This window comes from Botryllus schlosseri, chromosome 11, assembly GCF_051294905.1.
Source record: "Botryllus schlosseri isolate E-star chromosome 11, Bs_hap1, whole genome shotgun sequence".
NCBI lineage: Eukaryota > Metazoa > Chordata > Ascidiacea > Stolidobranchia > Styelidae > Botryllus > Botryllus schlosseri.
The window spans coordinates 28,736,075-28,756,394 of NC_137246.1; the positions used below are offsets into that span (position 1 = coordinate 28,736,075).

General features: G+C 41.0%; 2 protein-coding genes across 2 annotated transcripts in view; both read right to left on the reverse strand.

Moving 5' to 3' along the window:
* Positions 1-20,320, reverse strand: part of LOC145449617 (sodium-dependent serotonin transporter-like) — a 139,132-nt gene extending 118,812 nt beyond the window's left edge. The window contains exon 1 of the mRNA XM_080328012.1: positions 20,299-20,320. The gene's annotated coding sequence lies outside the window, so the exon portion shown is untranslated. The remainder of the gene's footprint in view (positions 1-20,298) is intronic.
* On the reverse strand, positions 800-8,236 carry LOC145449631 (POU domain protein 2-like). Its single transcript, XM_080328025.1, has 11 exons — positions 8,156-8,236; positions 7,219-7,252; positions 6,777-6,880; positions 6,663-6,713; positions 5,874-5,927; positions 5,729-5,812; positions 5,091-5,176; positions 4,944-5,032; positions 4,335-4,459; positions 3,000-3,140; positions 800-1,629 (listed from the first exon to the last, which is right to left on the reverse strand). The coding sequence occupies exons 3-11, from the start codon at positions 6,831-6,833 to the stop codon at positions 1,342-1,344; spliced, it is 975 nt and encodes a 324-aa protein (XP_080184151.1). The 5' UTR covers positions 6,834-6,880; positions 7,219-7,252; positions 8,156-8,236; the 3' UTR covers positions 800-1,341.

The following is a 20,320-nucleotide window of genomic DNA, read 5'->3' on the forward strand; positions in this document are numbered from 1 at the left end:
GAAAAAGGTTCCCGACTACTGGCCTAGGCTAAGGTGGGTGTCTGATTCCATAGACTACTCCAAGTCGCTTCGATACCTTCCCCACTTTTCATTGTATCGCATTTTTGTGGTGTATTGAACTGATAAAATTGCTAATAAACCAATGATGATGAATGGTTGATCTCACAAGTCACACTGGTCTATCGCGAACAATCGGAACATAAACAATATACAGTGATTTATTGGACACCGTTTACTTGACTTGAAATTGACTCGTAAATAATGCTCAGAGTCCATCCACATTTCTCAATCGCCGAGTCAAGTCGTACGAGAAAGTCGAGTCATCCCAAACTGTTTCTTATATTATTCATGTAGGATGCCTACCATACAAATACGGTTTCGCCGCTGCGAATAACAAGTTTGGTCCATTTTTCTAATATATTCTGGAGTCAGTGTGCACTTTTTTGCCTTTCCGGGACGTGGTTTGAAAACTCAGCAATGTGCCGGCCGATCTATACAATATGGCCTATGAATATTCCCGACATTTGCTGCCTTGAGGGATTATTTACGGCGAACTATTTCTTATTCAAATCTCAACTTTAGTTAGAAATGTGCTGGATAATACAAGCATCTTTGCATTGCTCCAAATTGCTTCGCGGCCCGGATTAACTTGTTTGACGGGCCAGGTGCGGCCCGCGTGCCGTACGTTAGGCAACCTAATAGACAATGTTAAGGACCCCTGTTATACTAGTACCAGCCCAGTTTTTTGCACAACAGAGTACTAAAAAATCTCGCAAAACAAGAAAACTGTACAATTCGCTAGGAGATTCAAGTTTTATTCTCAAAAAAATGCATAAATAATTCAAGAGCCATAAACTTCAAGTACCAGCGACCTCGGAAAACGACGGTGTTCTCGAGTGTCCAAACCAAAGAGCAAATTATTCAATGATTAGTAAAACAGACACACAAGCAACCCAAAAATAGCGGCAACACGGTGATATCCCACTAATCGTCAGTAATACTCAAGAAAAACATGTTCGTTCATGTTTTAAGAAAATATTCGCCTCCAATTCCCGAGGCCAGAGCAAAGTAGGAAAATAGACCACATTTGAGATCACAGAACTAGAATGTTAGGTATCACTCGTCTTCATGTATCAATTTTAAAAATGACTACAAACGACAAGGCTGGAACATAGTATCGCATTACATGCTGAAGACATCTGAAAATAATTGTCAGAATACTCGTGAACCGCATGTGATCGCGGAACACAAAATTGGTCCCAAAATCAGAAAGAATTTGTGATTTCACAATGGGCGGATGCCCCAGAACGCAACAATTTTTGAAGGGGATGACAAATCGATTCATATCGCAGAGTTACCCCCCATTAGACTTGAATGACTCGAGTAATTCGGCGGGCGTCCAAATTGCATTTGATGACTCTCTGACAACTTAAGTTGAATGATACCGGGTCTGGGAGGCAGCTGGGGCGGTAGAGTCCCCATTTCCGAGTGTTCAATTGCTTGATGGACAGGCGGCCTGTCGCTGAGATGATGCGAGCCATAATTTTCGTCCTCGCTGGAAATAGGCGACCTTTGACCTTCGACGCTGTGTGGTTCGTTAAACCCAGCGGGTGAGGAGGGTGAATGCTGCTGCAAAAATCAAAATCCATCAAAACAAATTGACGAGAATCAAACTAAGTGGTTACGTTTTTAGGTCACTTCTACTGAAACTATATTTTAGGCAAAATGTTATTACTCCTTACTCAAGGAGACTACCATCTATAAAATTTGAAAAAGTATCAACATCTTTTTGGTTGGAAATATTAATATGGTAAGTGGTAACCAGTGGTGGCCCTACGATTGGGGGGGGGGCCTGGGCGAGACTTCCGGGGGGGCCCCCTATAATAGGCTTACCATACGTCCTCTTTTAAGAGGATTTGTCCTCTTTTTTGACTTTTTTGAAAGTGTCCTCGGAGGACGCCCTTTTGTCCTCTTTTTTGAGATTTTGTCCTCTTTTTTGAAAATTTAGGTCAGATTTAGAGGAAATTGCGAGTGATATGCCGCAAATTAGCGCAGAAGTGAAGCTCCGGCGGGTATTTCGGAGGGAAAAGCGGTGATTTGAGCTCTGAGCGAAAAGAAGACCTTTTATTTTTTTTTCAGTCATCCACCTAGCAATGTGTAGTGAAAAACGTGATTTTGAGCTCTGAGCGAAAAAAAGACCTTTTTTTTTTAGTCAACCGATCATGAAGTGGGAAAAATTTACCGGCTTTTGAGAATTCTTCTCCAGTTTTGCATGTCTGAAATTTCTGAAAAAGTGTCCTCTTTTTTCATTTCCGAAATATGGTAAGCCTACCTATAAGTATGTAATCGCAGCTTCTGGGGAGCCCCCCAGACCCCCCATTCGCCCACCAACTTAAAAGGCATGCAAACTTGCAAAGACTTGATGATTCTCGTGATGTGGGACTTTTTACTCATCTGAACGCAATCATCTTCTTGATTGGTACAAGGATTTCCCGTCTTTCCGCTACAAAACCTTGAAAAAAGCGCCGAAACCAAAGAGGGGGGCCCCTTCGACCAGGGGGGGCCCCAGGCGACCGCCCACCTCGCCCAACCCAAAACCCACCACTGGTGGTAACTCTATTCTTACGTCATGGTCTTATCTCACCAAAATAAATGAGTAAAAACTGCAAAATTTCAATTTCACTAGGCCTATTTTCTTTTACTGCAAAAATGTTCAATAGCCTTTTTCTCCATCGAAAAATTTCATTGTATAGTTTCTTCATAAATCTACAATTTGTACGAAATTTTCGTCGTAACGACTCATGGTGTTTACAAAGACATTTTCCATTCTCATGCTAATGAGAATCAACTCTGATTTGATATGAAGTGAGCTTCCTTTTTGTTGTATTTCAGTGTAATTCGGATTGAACTAAATTCGACTACAAGTTTTTGCGAAAATAGTAACTCTGACTTTAATTCCACCTCAACTCAAATTCTAGTTGTCTAACTCTAACACAAACCTCCCCAACGTATCGCTGCTGTTGTGTTGCGATCCGCTTCTGTTTCTGACGTCGGTTGCAAAACCAAACCCGAACCACCTCGCGATCCATGTTGAGATCTTCCGAGAATTTGCCGATTTCTTCTGTGGTCGGTTTAGGATTCTGCCAAGAGACAGAGAGAGATGACACTTGTACAAACTAGCAATCTAGTCGGTGGACGGTCAGCTAACCAGTGCTTTCTCCCGTAGTTTTACTTCTGGTTCTAGTTGTGAATTTTGAAACGTCAGTAGTTGTAGCGCTAGTTGTCGATTTCGAAGGATGCAACGCAGGCATTCGGATATCACCCAAGAGTTTAAAAAAGTGAGTTGAGCACAGGGGCGCAATATCTTGAGTCATGACTCGAGACTAGGACAGCCAAGACAGGTCTTTCGTTGTAACTTTGAAGAACAGTAACCAGTTAGTTACCACAGTATTGGTATTTCATTTATTGTTACTAGTACTCGAAAAAAATAGGGTCTGAAGCAGGGTTGTGACCAAGTCACAAGTCAATCTCACTTTTATAGTTTTGATTCGAGTCAAGTCCGAGTCCAAGTCAGCGATCAGAAGCTCGAGTCCGAGTCATGGTATTATAAATCGAGTCCAAGTCCAAGTCATTGTGCTGACCGCTCAGTTTCCAGTTAAAGTCTTGCTAAACCCACTTTTTATAACTCTGTTTGGTGATATCGAACGGTTCGCATTTATAATATACTCATTTTCCTCACTTTTAGCAGTTTCTGGTCGCATTTTCAAGTACCAGTACCAATAGGATGGTTACTGGTTACATTACTATTCTTCGAGATGACAACGAAATGTCGGTCTTGGCCGCCTGAGTCTCGAGACATATGACTTGGTTCGAGTCACGCGCAATGTCTCAAGTTCAAGTTGAGTCAATACACAGATTGACTAGAGTCGAGGCGAGTCATTTAGAGAAAATCACTCGAGTCTAGTCATCAGAAAATCGTGACTCGAGTCAAGTTACAACCCTGGCCTGAAGCTGCTAAGAGTGAGCAAAATGAGTATAGTATGATTGTGAGGCATTCGATATCACCGAAGCAGGGTTGTAAAGTGAACAGTGAACACAATAGCCCGGTGGCGAATTGAAAATGACTCGACTCGAGTAGAATTAAAACGATAAAAACGAGATTGACCTGTGACTGGGAACCTTGTGACTTGGTTACAAGCCTAGTTGAGCCTGACTTGAACTCGGTGACGTGCTGAAAACGACTCGACTTAACTTGAGTGAAAACCATAAAAGCGAGAGAAGTTGTGGCTCGGTTACAACCCTGACTTGGAAGGAGAAATGATGTCGAAACTGACTTTGAGAAATGCGTCTTCCAATCTGGACTTTCCTTCCGTGGGAATGCTGGTTCGCTTCTTGCGTTTCCTGCCCGCGCACGACTGCGAGTTCATTGCCATCATCGGCTGACTGAGAACGGGGCGACCTGGAATCACGGGTGGCCGATAACAAAGTACTTTTGCTTCTACCTCAAGTACATTTTGTCTACTTGCACTACTTACTTAGGTGGTTGTGTTTCAGACTACTTCTACTTGACAATTTACGTTTTCTAGGCAAGCTAGGCCTAAAATACTTGATTTTCTACATACTTCGAATTGCTGCTCCCGCTTGTACTGGACTAGAAAGTTACGTCACTTTCACTTCTACTTGGTAGTATTCAGTTTTTTTGTACTTGGAAATTGGTCCTTGCACTTGCACTTGAGTAGAAATGAGTGACGTTGCTTTTATCTCTATTTGAATAACAATGGCGACTACTTTGACAACCCAATATCAAAATTTCAGCTCGAAGGCAGGAAATGCATCGAGAAAAAATTCACGACTTCTACCGAGTATCAATGATGACAAGATTGACTCGGCCTTAAATTGAGCCAAAATGTGTGCAGCGAGAGGATCATCAAACTCCAGCCAACCTTCACTTCGTTCTCCCGTAGAAATTGCTCGGTCGACGTCGATCAGCCACCGTTCCAGCAGGGGTTTCAGTTTACCCATGTTTTTCACACTGTCAAAGTCATCTCCATGTTCTATCCTTACTCATTGCAAATGGAATTGGCACCAACCTGAGGTTTAAGGCTTCGAACCTTGAAATGGTCGTCTGGCTGAAGTCGTTACCGTAGAAACGCCCCATGGCTACACCCACATCACCCTGCCAAAGCAGAATCAAACCTAGATGCACACCCGAACAACTGGATCATTCTGATTGACTAATTCGGCTCATTAGAGCGATATGCCGGTATCCCAATTCGAATCTAATTTTTGGAATGTTTCTATGCTTGCATTTCAATTCTGACCGGAGTTCTGGTTTTTCGGAAATTCTACAGGAGAACTGTATCGTGCGAATTGAGCCACGCTTGACGTACAGACATTTTTAACTCTCATGCTTATTAGAATCTACTCAGATTTGATATGAAATTTTGTAGATTTGATATGGATTTTTGTAGTATTTCATACTGATTTGGAATTGAATTACATTTCCATGTTGACTTGACTTGAGTATATTATGAAACCGAGGCCGTCGATATTACCCAAAGAGTTTCACAGAACTGAGTTGAAATTGACTTGAACCCGATACTGAATAGAAAACACTCTGATGTGGACTCGGACTTGACTCGGTGGTGAATTGAAAACGACACGAGTAAAGACTACAAACGTTCGCTCGTGGCTTGATTAGAACCCGGTGCCGAGGCGGCGTGCTCACCTGAGTAAAACCCATTTTAATTCTCCGTTGCTTGAAATCCTTTGCGAACCGTTCCAAACTTTCCAATTCCGAGGCTTCATCCTCCTGCAAAGGAAGTCAAATAAAGACGGGCACAACTACATGTCTTGTAGTGCAATCGACATACGTATCGCTGTCGTTTACTCGAGGTTTCTTCATAATCGCTTTGATGCTCGGGAGACTGTGTAAAGAAATGTGATTTCAGCATCGAAAGATCATAAGAACGATATTTACCGGTGTTGTAACCGAGTCACAAGTCAATTTGATTTTTTTAGTTTTGACTCAAGTCAAGTTGAGTCATTTTCAATTCACGAGTCAAGTCCGAGTCATGATGTTTATTGTTCAGTATCGAGTTCAAGTCAGGTTCATCTCACTTATGTGAAACTCTTGGGTAATATCGAAGGCCTCGGATTCACAATATAGGCCTACTCAGCTTTCTCACACTTGAGTTTATTCAAACACAAAACAGAGAATGAATACTGAATAGTGAGAATTGAATAATTCAAATAGACCCTTTTCGACCATTCGCCTCCTTTTCAAGCTCCCCACCGATCATTGCCCCTAAAATATTTGGAACCGAAAAATGGGCATACAAACTGTAATCCCCGGCAAGTTGACTAAAAAAAGAAACTTTTCGTGAATTGACTAAAAAAAGGTAATTTCTCCAACTTGACTCCAATTTAGCCCCTATCGCCCCTTCGTGATTTTAGTCCCCCCAGACCGCCAAATCGCCCACGTTAGGAACCACTGAAAGAGAAGGTATCGAGTCGTATGATTTGGTCGAGTACAAGTCGAGTCAATACACAATTAACTCGAGTCATTCTCCAATTTTTAGAAAGTCGAGTCAAATGTAACGGAAAATTGTGACTCAAGTCCAATCATGACTCCAGTCATTGCAACCCTGTTTCCTACTCACTTGCGATATTCCAGGATGCATTCCAGGAGATGGAGGTCGCGCATGGATGAACTGAATAAGGCAAAACATCTGGTCAGAATCATAATTTAGGAAAAATGGTTCGGAATGAGTCACCTCGCCTCCCGAATGTCTCCGATCTTCGAACATTCTGTGCTGCTGATATTGCAACATTACCTGTCCCGCAGTGCTGAAGTCGGATGGAATGAGGTCCGCGTGGTCTGGAAAAGTTCAGATTACTCATCATGTCACACTTGTTAAAACTGCCAATTTTGTTTGTTGACAGTTAACTAATCGTTTTTTGAGCAGTTCTAGTTGTAGTTGAATATTTTGAGCAGTGAGTAGTATTGGTGCTGATAATTAGTTGTAGTTCAAGTTGCGAGTTTTGCAAATTCAGTAGTTCGTGCATATAGGGGTCGTGTTCTCAAACCACTCTAATTCTCTGTCGCAAAAAATTTAATGTGATAACTGAGCTGAAAATGCTACTAAATTGTTACGCAGCACTTAAATATCTGACCGAAGGCCATGCACAGTGCATATGAAGTTGAGTTTTACTCACCAGAAGTTGGTTCACTTGAAACAGTCCCGTCCGTCTGAAAAAGATCAGATCCAGTCAACCGAGAGTAGTACAAAAATTTAGCGCATCCCAAATATTCAATATTCGTATTCGAATATGACGATCTTTTACAAAGGCAAATCTGCTTTCCATTTATTAGTGTTGGAACAATGAAGATTTATGATGGCACTAGACAGAAGGAGTTCCTTAACAATGTTGAAATATTTTATAACTATATATTGCAAAGTGTTAGTACATGTATTATGTAATTTGACTGTTCTGCTATTTTGTTGTTGTTATGACAACTGCATAGTTACGGATAGATTTGACAGCTAGCGTTATTTTCATCTTTACATTGACACATCATACTTTGCCATTCATTTAAATGCTTCTTATTGCGCCATTAACTATTGACAAGGGGCACACGAAAGGACTTTACTAGCGCAAAAGCAGTAGGCTATTAATTTGGATGCCTCCACATTTGAATATGTTGGAGTAAGCCGGCCGTGCATTAGCATGATACTGCAGAACCTGATAACTTAATTACTGCTATTCCCGTTGTCGGGAAAACGTTTTAATCAAAAAAACAATTGTCAGGCAATCAATGAACATAACCCGAGGACACGTCGGTCATACCACACTACAATAACACTGTATCCTGTGCAACTACCACAGCACACCACAGCGACTTAAAGGGGATTACAGAATAGATCAATGCTTTGCGATGCCATGTGTTGTTATTTTCATGCATATGTATTTTGAAGACTGACATTATAGGCCCCGCCCATAGATCAATGAAGAATTGAACAAAATCACTGTGTTTCAATCTGTGACCTTCTAGCAGTGGCCATTTCAATTGAGATTAGGACAGAAAAATTAAAGTTGTTGCGCAAACCAACATCAGCTGGCCGATGCCATAAAACATGGTAGTTGGACTAACCTGAAATTTTGATTTGTCTCTTTCTTGTAATTTAGAAGCAATTCTATTGATATTTTCTCCTGGCTGAAAATGAGAGTATCCTTGATCAAATCAATTGTAAAACCATCTATTTCGAAATGCTACAACCTGCCCAGCAATAAATTGATACAACAATTGAATTCTACACATGGTACTGATGGCAGTTAGTTGGAGTGATCGTGCAAAAGAAAGTATCTGCTGAGAAGTGTGTATCTGGAAACATAGCCTGAGGCACACATGTAAAGTATTTTGATCAGAAAATATTTTCAAGAAATATGGCGTGGCTCTGCTGTTATCTTGAATTCACACATCACTGTTAGCCAATCTTTTCTATCGATTATCCACAGGCTGCTTTGGGCGATCAGCCTGCAGTTTTAGGCACTGATCGTTCGTTCATTCACTATAAAAATACATCACCATTGAAAAACAATCAAGTTTCATTTTACCAAACGAATTCATCGGAAATGGCTCTAGGCACCAAGAGAAAATAACAGTCTAGACTGATTGTTTGTTGCTGTCTGAGCATTTGGTAAGTTTCAAATTGAAATCAAGCATGGACTACCGACACGCGCCGATATACAGCACAGTCAAATATGCGTTCACAACCAATATGCATTGTCCTGACAGAGCTAACAGAAAAGTTGAAGATAATCCGCCAAAAATCATGAATGAACAGCAAGATCAATGACTAATATGATTGAGAATGGACAAGTAAGCTATCCTACTTGGTAAGATACTGACAAAACATTAGCTATCAAGAATGAAGATATGGTTCGGCCAAAATATGGCCAAAGAACATCTGTCTAAAACCTTTCGTTGCATATCCAATTCAACTACACACCTATACAGAAGCTAAATTACAAGTGCATAACGCTGTAATGCCTGTATAGCAACCTGTGAAACTGAATTTCTTAGAGCTGATGCCATTCATGAAATATGATGTCATGGCAGCCATAATGCAAGTCAGGAAATTCGTAGTGCAGGCAATATGTAAATGAGTTCACTGCAGTGAAATTATTCAAATACCATGCAAATTAACGTCACGTTTTGACAATAAAGTAATCCAAGAAGGATTTGGAAAGTTAATTATGTTGTCATAATCAAAGAATTTCGTGTGATTACATTACAGATGGCCTTGATTTGATCTGATGCACTGATCCATGTTGATTTCGAATGTTAATATCATGGGTATTACATCTGGTGCTTTAACTATCGTTGCAGTGCAGGCACCACAGATAACAAGTCATGACGTTCATTTGCATATTTTTGCATTTCTGCTAAACCTCTAGTTTCTTGGACATCTTCCATATTAGACATGACATAGCAACAAAACTAACTAAAGAGAATCACAACATTCAAGAACGGCGTTTTATATAGGCAACATGCCAATTTTGAAAATTTCTTCCCTAATAAGTGAATGAAGAGAAACGACCTGAACCATGCTCTTGGAAACACGAAATATTCAACACACGCTCCTGGCCCAACCTTCAATCGACTTAATTACTTAATTATAACTAATAATCCACATTGGGCTGTTATGACAAAATGGGATTGAATTGTTCTGCAGTTAAGGCTGGGTGCGAGATATAATGAACCTAATTGCCAAAAAAACATGAGAACAAATTCATCTTAACTGCTGGTTAACTTCTCCATTTGTAATAATCAGTAAATTGGAATTCCAGTGTCTGGCAACTGGCAGCTAATTAATTGACCACAACTCAAAGAGAAGGAAGGTTTTAGGAAACAATGATATGAATTCTTCATTGACAATAGAGTTCTTTGTGGGTCATGCATCTTGTCTTATTTTTCAGAGCTTGGGTTGGAGAAACGTAAAAGTGCCATTTGAGCAAATTACTCAAATAAATGAGGTTCAATTTGATATAAGCATTCAAAGAAAATCGTTTTTCATGGACAATTTTTTATCGGCGGAAGAGCCAAGTTCAGGAGATTCTAAACCAGTGGTTCTTAACCTTGTCGGAAGCGCCCCCCAAGGGGCGATTTGGATTTTGAAGCGGGCGGAAACGATCAGGGGGCGATATGGGGGGCGTTGGGCTCAGAGGGGCGCTGAAGAAAAATAGAATAGATAGTGTAGTAGTGTCAACTCTCGAAATTTTTCTTCGCGCTAGGCGCGAAATATATTCCGACCGTGTTGGAAGTGTGTTATTATAATTGTTGTTGAATGAATTGCACGTACTTTTAGATCGTGAACTCCTCGTAAAAACAGTCTTGTCACACTTAGGGCTATTTTCAATAAAATGCTTCGAACTAGGTATTGTATTCTGCAGCGCACAGCTTGTAGAAATCGAAGAAAGAGGCAGTGTACCACTTTTGAGAGTGAGAGCCCTTTGTACATTAAAGATGCTTTGAAGCTGTCTGGCGAAAATGATTAACTAAATACACTTATATTAGGGACCTATGCAAAATTAAATCGTCAGAATATTTATTCCCCGTCTCACGAAGGATCATATCGTTTAGTGTTGTGACCCACAACCTCACATGAACGTTATATAATACGGGTTGCTTTGTTTGGAATACACTCATGTTAAAGTTCATAGCTGGGGCTGGGGACAGCACTAAATTCAAATTGAGCAAAAGTCACACAAAGCAATAAAACAAAGCATGCCACAATTAACTTCCGAGTATTGCCAATCGCAGAGATGAATTCGGGATGTTTACATCGGGCTCGAACCAAATGGTACCAAAATAGGGGGAGGGGGGCGGCAGACCATGGAATTTTTTTAAAGGGGGCGCAGGACCAAAAAAGGTTAAGAACCACCGTTCTAGACTATCGATCGTTAAACATATAGAGTGTGGACTTTGTTCAGCCCACAACCGGAACAGTTCTATCCTAAATAGAAGATTTTCAAGGTTGACTTTTATCTAAATATGACAACCTAGTCCGTGGATACAGGAGTTCATGAATCCATCTAAAAATAGTACATGGAGCTTGAGCGCTCTCTTCGTTCTGATTATTCGAAATTTCATGCCGGTGACGTCATATTTTGTGATACGATTGTTGCTATACAATGTTGTTTCCAATTCTCTACGAGTTGCTGATGATTACCCCCGAGGAGTGTCGGCCGGAAACATGCGGGTTCATTTCTATATCAATATACTAGGCCTATTCAATTGTACATTCAAGTTCGGTACCTATAAGAAGCTCTTGAAGGGCAAAAAAGCAAATGCAAATATCTGCTATACAACTTCTAATTCAAAAAGTCCCCCGCCTTCCAAAGCAATTTGATCTATTCTTAAAGTATGTCCGTAACGGTGGAATCGATTTCTTCACATTAATCGGCAAAATACGTGATTTCAAAATTCTGCTATTGGTCGATATCAAGATCAGCACTCTTTTAGTGCTCTATAATGAATTAGTAGGTAGGCTATTCAATCAGAATGTCATTCAATTTTTATCAATTTCGTTGTTGAGAATATAGGCGCTGCTAAAATAGACCCCTAATGATCTGTAGCATTGTACATTATGCATATTCTGACAATGAAGCATTATGCTGAAAAACAAATATGGCCTATTGATTCGGCATCATCTGACTGGTCTGGTAACCAGGAAATTCATCATGAATTATTATTACGTATGGGTATGAATTTTAACGCACACATATGTAGCTGAAAAACCGATTAGGGATGAAGTCGGGTTGTATTGAGGTAAGGTTGGTATTTTAGGTTTCAAGAGCTTGATATCACATGACCACAAGTGTGCGGCACACAATAGCATACAGTTATTCTTGGCGAGCCCAATTACACCAGAATCTTGGAAATTCTGCGACACTGTGCATGTGATTCCGACCCATAAATCATCAGAACAACCGTACGTTCGAATTTACTAGCAAACATTGGAAAATTGAGAACTGCAATTGAAGAAAACCTTATTACAACCAAATGAAACATTCTATAAGGATCATGATAGTGCATAAGCTATTATAATTATTTATTATAAATTATGTTTTTTGATTTGCACAGCTTCTTGGAGGTACAGAACTTCAATATACAATTGAATAGTATATTTATATTGAAATGAACCCGAATATTTTCGACTGGCACTCGTCAGGGGTAATCGTCAGCAACTCGTATAGAATTAAAAGGAACAGCGTTTATCAACAATCGTAGCACAAAATATGACGTCACCAGCATTAAATCTCGAATACGAGAGCGTTCAATGTACTATTTTTAGATGATACACGAAGTCTTTTTGTTGACACAGCCTTGGCTGGTGTATTTTGATAACAGTCAAAGTTTTGGCACTTCTTCGTTATTCCCCACACATCCAGAAGTGATCACCATGAAACCAATAAATGATTCCCATGAACATGTGAAAATTTATAAACGGCAAAATAAATTGTTTTTCGCGCTAGGATTAGCGCTAGGGGAATATTAGGGTCGGAAAGGCAATATTAGGGTCGGGTGGGAGATATTAGGGTTGTGGGAAGGGTCCGAAGGGAATATTGGGGTCGGAGATATTAGGGTTGGGGAAGGCGGTATTAGGGTGGGTTAGGGTCAAGGTTGGGATATCCTAAGATTATTAGGGTTGCGGGTGCTAGGGTAGGTTAGGGTCAAGGTTGAGGTAGGATATCCCGAAATTAGGGTTAAATTTTGGGTCAGGGTATCCCAAGATTAGGGTTTGGAATATTGTAATCTTCACCCCCAACCCTAATCCTAGGATATACTAACCCCATATTTGACCCTAATATACCCATCCCTAATATCCCCAACCCTAATCTTAGGATATCCTAACCCCAACCTTGACCCTAACCCACCCTAATATTCCCCTCCCCCATATCCCCAACCCTGATTTTAGGATATTCTAACCCACCCTAATATCTCCCGACTCTAATCTCCCCAAACCTAATCTTAAGATATCCTAACCCTAACCCACCCTAAAATCCCCATCCCTAATATCTCCCTCCCCATCCCTAATATCTCCCGACCCTAATCTTAGGATATCCTAACCCTAACCCATCCTAATATCCCCCTCCCCCATCCCTAATATCCGTCTATCCCACCCCAACGTGAAAAACAATTCATTTTAACGTTTATAAATTTTTCTGTTTATGTTCATGGGGAAACATTTATTGATGTCATGGGGATCATTTTTTCGATGTGTGGGGAATAACGAAGAAGTGCCAAAGTTTTTTGATTTATTAAAATTAAGCTGTTTTAGATATAGGCCTACATAAATAGCAACTTCCTGGTGTTGTTGCTGACTTTACCAACTATATGGCAGAGTATATGTATTAACCTGGGGTCAATTTTCCTGTTCAATCAATAGGGATTTGAATCTTGCTAAGCTAAAAATAAAATCATTCGTTGCAACAAACACTATAGAGTATACAAATGCCTGCGTAAGCTGTAACTGCAATGCAATGCAAGAATGCATGGCTCCCTGTAACAAGCGAAAGGCCCATACTTGATAGCTCGCGGTGGATCAAACAACCCAATTCGAATTCTCATGATCAAGGTTGCCAGCCACATTATTTACTGATTTTTAAAACAACAACTGGAAAAGTTTTACCAAATGCGTTGCTCATAAATCAACTTACTTTGTTCAGGCTTGGCTGTCTGTCTAACGGTCCTTTGTCAACATCATAAATCCGACTCATTTTCTGTAAAACCAGCATCCATGGAAGCAGTAATATCAAAATTCTGAAATGAAAAGGAAATGAACTTTCTAATTTCATTGTGAACTCATTTCCATTATAAATGTATTTCAAATGCAATGCTAGATAAAAATCAGGCACAAGAAGTGCGTATGATAGGCCCATAGATTATAGTATTGAGACAGCTTGGAATTGGTGTTTTGTACATCCCACGAGTCACAGTCACTTGAATTTTAGGGGTTTACAATCTTGATGCTAGACATTCTCGTAAATGTTACACGCCTGTCCTAGTGGGAGCTTTATTTCCGACGAACTGAATCACATTATTCAATGAAATCACCTCATATAACTATTGATTAAAAAAGCACGCAATCCTGTTCATTGGAAATCGACTAATATTCAATCGGTCGACAATTATGTCGGTTTTGAGGCCGTTGTGGCGAAGTTCTTATATTACAATATCGGTCATGATGTCCGCCAAGTGATGCTAGCTAACAGGCGCTGAAGCGTACGAGTGGCATTTTTCATATCGCGAGTCGGCACCAGAGAGCAGAAATTCAATGAATGCAGAATACGCACAATATTAAGGAGGGACATCCCGATGTTATCAGTTCTCTACCCGCCAAACTCTCCGGAGCAAACCATACTTGGCGTGCTATCATTTGGGTCGTGAATGGTGTTATCTACGTCGGCAACATCACATGATAGCATATAAATGAGTACTGTAGCATGTTGGAGTTCTGTGCCTCCAAAAGTCTCTTCAATCACATACAACATTCGTGAACGTTAACTTCGCACCGGTTTGATCCTTTATACTGAAATCAGTTTCTGCTACCGTTGTTTGAATATTAGCGTCGTCAACATCAATATACAGCTCGTGTGTTGAGAGCAGTGTTGGGATGACTCGAGTCATGACTTGACTCGAGTCAGACTCGAGTCACCTTTTTCATATGACTCGACTTGACTCGAGTCGCTATGCAAAAATGACTTGACTTGACTTGACTCGGCGCTTCAGAAACATGGATTGACTCGTGACTCGGAGCAAAATTCACGAGTCAATTTCAAGTCATTAAGTAACTGGCGTGGATTAAATCACCTTATCTTATGTACGTTCGGGTCAGGGATATCTATAGAAGTTCTAGATATCCCTGGTTCGGGTTATTCTCGATACGCCAGTGTCACTTGTGAGAGCAACCATTCATTCACTGATTATACGTTTGACTGATCCCCCTTTGTCACATCACAAATAAATTGACCGCTAACGAAACGATCACAGCTTACGTTGTTGTAGTCAGTGGTGCCACTCCTAGTGTTTTAACGCTAGATCTAGTGTTTTTTCGGTCGTCCTAGTGTTCTAGTGTTTTTTTTTCGCTAAATTTTGCTAATCTAGTGTTTTTCTGCAATTATGCGAATAATGAATATTCTAACGTTAGACGACTTAATTATACGCTAAATTTATTGCTAATGAGGGGGTAACCCTAAAAGGAGGGAACGCGGAAACTGCGGAAAACGCGGAACTCGCGGAAATGGCCCCTAAAACGCGGAAACTGCGGAAAATGCGGGAAACCTCGATTCCTAAAGCGCTGAAACAGAGGAAAACGCGGAATGCGGAACAGTCGGTCATTGACCTCTATAGATCACACAGTAGGCACTAAAACGAGGAAACAGCGGAAAAGGCGGAACGCGGGACAGTCGGTCATTGACATTTGTAGATCTTATAGAGGAACTCTAAAGTCTAAAACGACGAAACTGCGGGACACCAATTTTAGATTAGGGTTAGGTTAGGGTTAGGGGAGGTGGGATATTAGGGTTAGGGTTAGCTTAGGATTAGGTTAGGGTTATGATTAGGGTTAGGTTAGGATTAGGGTTAGGGGAGGTCGGATATTAGGGTTAGGGGAGGTGGAATATTAGGGTTAGGGGAGGTGGAATATTAGGGTTAGGAGAGGTGGGATATTAGGGTTAGGGGTGGTGGAATATTAGGGTTAGGGGAGGTGGGATATTAGGGTTTGGGGAGGTGGGATATTAGGGTTAGCTTAGGATTAGGGTTAGGTTAGGATTAGGGTTAGGGGAGGTGGGATATTAGGGTTAGGGGAGGTGGAATATTAGGGTTAGGGGAGGTGGGATATTAGGGTTAGGGGTGGTGGAATATTAGGGTTAGGGGAGGTGGGATATTAGGGTTAGGGGAGGTGGGATATTAGGGTTAGCTTAGGATTAGGGTTACGGGAGGTGGGATATTAGGGTTAGGGGAGGTGGAATATTAGGGTTAGGGGAGGTGGGATATTAGGGTTAGGGGAGGTGGGATATTAGGGTTGGGGAGAGGGGGTGATATTAGGGTTGAGGAAGAGGGGGATGTTAGGGTTGGATATCATGTCCCTAACCCTCTTCTCCAACCCTAATATCACCCCTCTCCCCAACCCTAACATCCCCCTCTCTCCAACCCTAATATCCCACCTCCCCTAACCCTAATATCCCCCCTTCCCTAACCATAATATTCCACCTCCCCTAACCCTAATCCTAACCTAACCCTAATATCCCACCTCCCCTAACCCTAATCTAAAATTGGTGTCCCGCAGTTTCGTCGTTTTAGACTTTAGAGTTCCTCTATGAGATCTACAAATGTCAATGACCAGTCGGTCCCGCGTTCCGCCTTTTCCGCTGTTTCCTCGTTTTAGTGCCTACTGTGTGATCTATAAAGGTCAATGACCGACTGTTCCGCGTTCCGCGTTTTCCTCTTGTTTCAGCGCTTTAGGAATCGAGGTTTCCCGCTTTTTCCGCAGTTTCCGCGTTTTAGGGGCCGTTTCTGCGAGTTCCGCGTTCCCTCCTTTTAGGGTTACCCCTAATGAGGCGATTTGGTGTCTCTGGCTGTGTTTGTTTTCAACAATTCTATGTGGTGGTGCAGTAACACGCAATTATTACGTAACAGGGTGCGCTGTGAATCCGTACCTATGAGCGAAAGTCTCTGAAAAAATGAAGAGCCATTTCGCTCTGATGCTCTGTCGCTTCTTGTTAAACTCAGGCAAGATTTTCATTTGCCGAGACAGACAGACAGTTTTATTGAACAAAATTGCAATAAAAATATAATTCATGCTGCAGCGACACGATCCTTCGGGATTCCTGCGGATCATCCCGCCAGCTTCATTGATGGAGTGCTAATCAAGCATTGTTCAATTCGAGTCTCGCGTCATCAATAAATATTGAAAAATGTAAGCAGGCCGAAAAATAGTAAGAAGAAGAATAGTAAAATCGGGGCTGATGCACGAAGCAACGTAACTCGTAGAAATGCAAGGCCAAGGATATAGGAGCATGTGCATTTTCCGCCCGTATATCTGTTGTCACGGTGCACACTATAGCCTATGACGACAGTGTCATTAAAATGATCGCATGATCTCATGCATGATCGCAGCTTCATATGATTCATATTTCCGACAGTTAATCACCGAACATATGGATATTTTTTCACAAGAGCTTCCCTCATTTTAGATTAACAATCCACCGAATATTAGCCAATCTCCAGGGCATCAGAATTGTGCCAATTTTCGCTTTGCAGATCTAAATTATACACTAACAGGTTGCGGCATTATGCTACTCAGATAGTCCATTCATATTTACCATTATATACAACAATAGGACACTCAGAAACTCTATTTTGCGTTATTCGCTATATACTATATACATATATATACGGTACTATATAACCATACAATAAATCACTTCATTCCATCAATTTTAACAATGCACTGTGATTGAGTCCTAGCCTAAAATGAGGTATGGATCGGGAATTGACTATATAATCCCAATTCGAGCATTTCTTATTGCGATTTCAAATGTAAGGCCTTCGGTCGATTTCCAGTTTTGTCTTCACGTTTAGTAGTGAACTAAATATGTCGATGATACATTCCTATCAATTTACCCTTTGGTCTGGACGTATAGAACATTTGCGAGTCAAATCATTTTATATAGAATCTCATTACGTTTGTAGCAATCCTATTCAGATGTTTTTCCTATCGCATGACCATACCTAGACGGCCATCACTCTCCCCCCACTTTTTTTAAAAGGGTAGGTTGTTTTATATAATTCCCTAATACACCACGCATTTTTTTTAACTGTGAAACTCTGGTTATTGGCTTCATCGCTGCATTCAGTTGTTCTATCCCTCTCAAATTATAAGGTGAACACACGAATGGAGGGATCGATTCATCTTTTAGTTCTATTTTACATGGATACTTCATGGCTTGTTTCCCCCGCAAATGCCCGACAAGATCTTCCAATTCTGTGGCAAACGGCTCATACACCGCTCTCCATGTTTTTTCGTCTATAATAGTATTGGCGTCGTCATTAAGATCGGGCTGTTGGAATGGCGCTTTTGACAGCAATACGGATTGCTTACGAAGCTCTTCCAATTCCAATCTAACCTCTATATCCGATTCATTTTGCAACACATATTCCGTTATTGGACCATCGAATACCTTTCGCGGGAAATATTTTGGCCTTTTATTTGTCGTTAGAAACGAGGCAAATAACTCTCCACTATGAGATTTTTGATGCTTCGGTACGCTTACGTCAACATCCACTTCGGGGCCTATTGGATTGAAAAGATCTTGCGCCCTAAAACTTTTCAACCCGTCGCACTCACATTTTACACCGAATGTGACCAAATTTCGTGCCTGCATTTCACCAATATTTTCAGCGCATATCCTAACGGCGCTGTCACTATTAAATTGGCACGGGTGCGACTTTCCAATTTCTAACGATCTAACATTCGAAACAGCCTCGCGATTGCTGTTTTTCACGTTATTTCTTTGTTTGGCCAAGGTTTTTATTTCCCGCCCTTCGCCATCATATTTTATTACGGCATGTGTCGACAATGAACAAACACGGAACACCTATTTCGGACTGAGCCAGCTCGTGACTTGCAAGTGACGGGCTCTTTAACACCGCATCAATTGAAGGCAGCGATATAACCTCGTCTATCCAATGATATCCAATAATATTCAACGGGACATTACCTCACGCAAAAGGAATTGAAACCCCATCAATTTCTATATATATCAATGACTCTACCAGTGACGATCCACCTATACCTAATATTGTCGATGTCACCAATTACCCGCGTATAAAGCTAATTTCCTCTACGATCGGATAATTATCTGCCAAAACTTCGATTTTGTAGCTTAGTCAAATCATAGCTGTCCAATCGGGAAATAGTCTAGCCTACTATTCCAGAGTACTACTCAAATAGTTTTTTTTTTTTACATGCAGACATATACAACGTTGTCTCTACTTCTACTTGAGTATCAACGCTGACTACTTTGACCAGCGTAAAATTTATTTCCTCTATCTAATCAAGTTATCCGGGCAAACTAAATAGAATTGAAGGTAATAATTGTTGATGCGCCTTTATATCGACTTCATGGGCATCAGCAGTGGACAATGTAGGCCTACGACATTTTCTAAAATACTATCAGCAACTGTATCGACATGTAACATGTATCGGAAAACAGCTATCATGCACCAAATAATCAGCCTATTACTGGGTGATATCAATATTGTTTCTTCCGCAGTAATAAATTGTTTTTTATCGATCATTTTTGGACGCTGAGAAGGTAATACTACCTGTGGCACCTTCTCTCGATCGAGGGGCGTCCAGAAAGTCCCCTGTACAATGTGAGGATTTGCGTTCGCATTGAGTGACACTCTTTCTGTCATTGACCGTGGTGTTGGGTGATTTCCAGATCCCAACTTCATATCTTCTGTGACTCCGGGCGACGACTGACGGGACCCACACTTCGGAAGAGGTATCACTGGTTCGACTTTTGCCCGCGTCTGCATTTCTAACGGATTTGAAACCCGGTCTATGATTTCATTCCTGGCCACTGCAGATTTTGCTTGGCTCCTTAAGACTGGTTCAAGCGAATCGGCACTATTTTTGGTACTCACTTTCCGGACGGTAGTCAAATAATTTCTCGCTTGTTTGACGTCTCTTCTGGCTTTTTTGAATAGTTTTGCCGTCTTGTGTAGAATAGACGTCACCTTTTTCACGAATTTTGTTTGATGCTGGACACGTGCTGTCACCTGACCTTTATTAGCCCGAGTCGTTAGCTGTAGTTGTTGAGTGGTCTTCATCAGTTGAGTGTTTTTGCGAAGGGTGCGAGTGTCCTCTTTACGTTTTCGTAGCCAAAATAACTTCATGATTGATTACCGCTCACCTCCCCACTCTTCAGAAATATGTGAAAGTCCACTCTCTTCTGAAGACGAATCTTCCAGAAGCAACAATGATTACCAGGCGCCTTGAATTACAAGTCCGTCGGGTGCCTCCATATGTGTTTGTAGTAGAAATATCTTGCCTCCAATCTTGTTAGTAGGAAGATATTGTTTGTGCCTGGTTCTTTTGCTTGTAATTCAATTTGGCAAATCACTGTTGCAGGTGGTGAAGTCTTCAAAGTGTCTTGAACTTTCAATGACCTTAGGGTCCAGTCTTAGCTAGCATATCTGTACGTACTTGACCTTGGTACCTTAATACAACCAAATACTCCA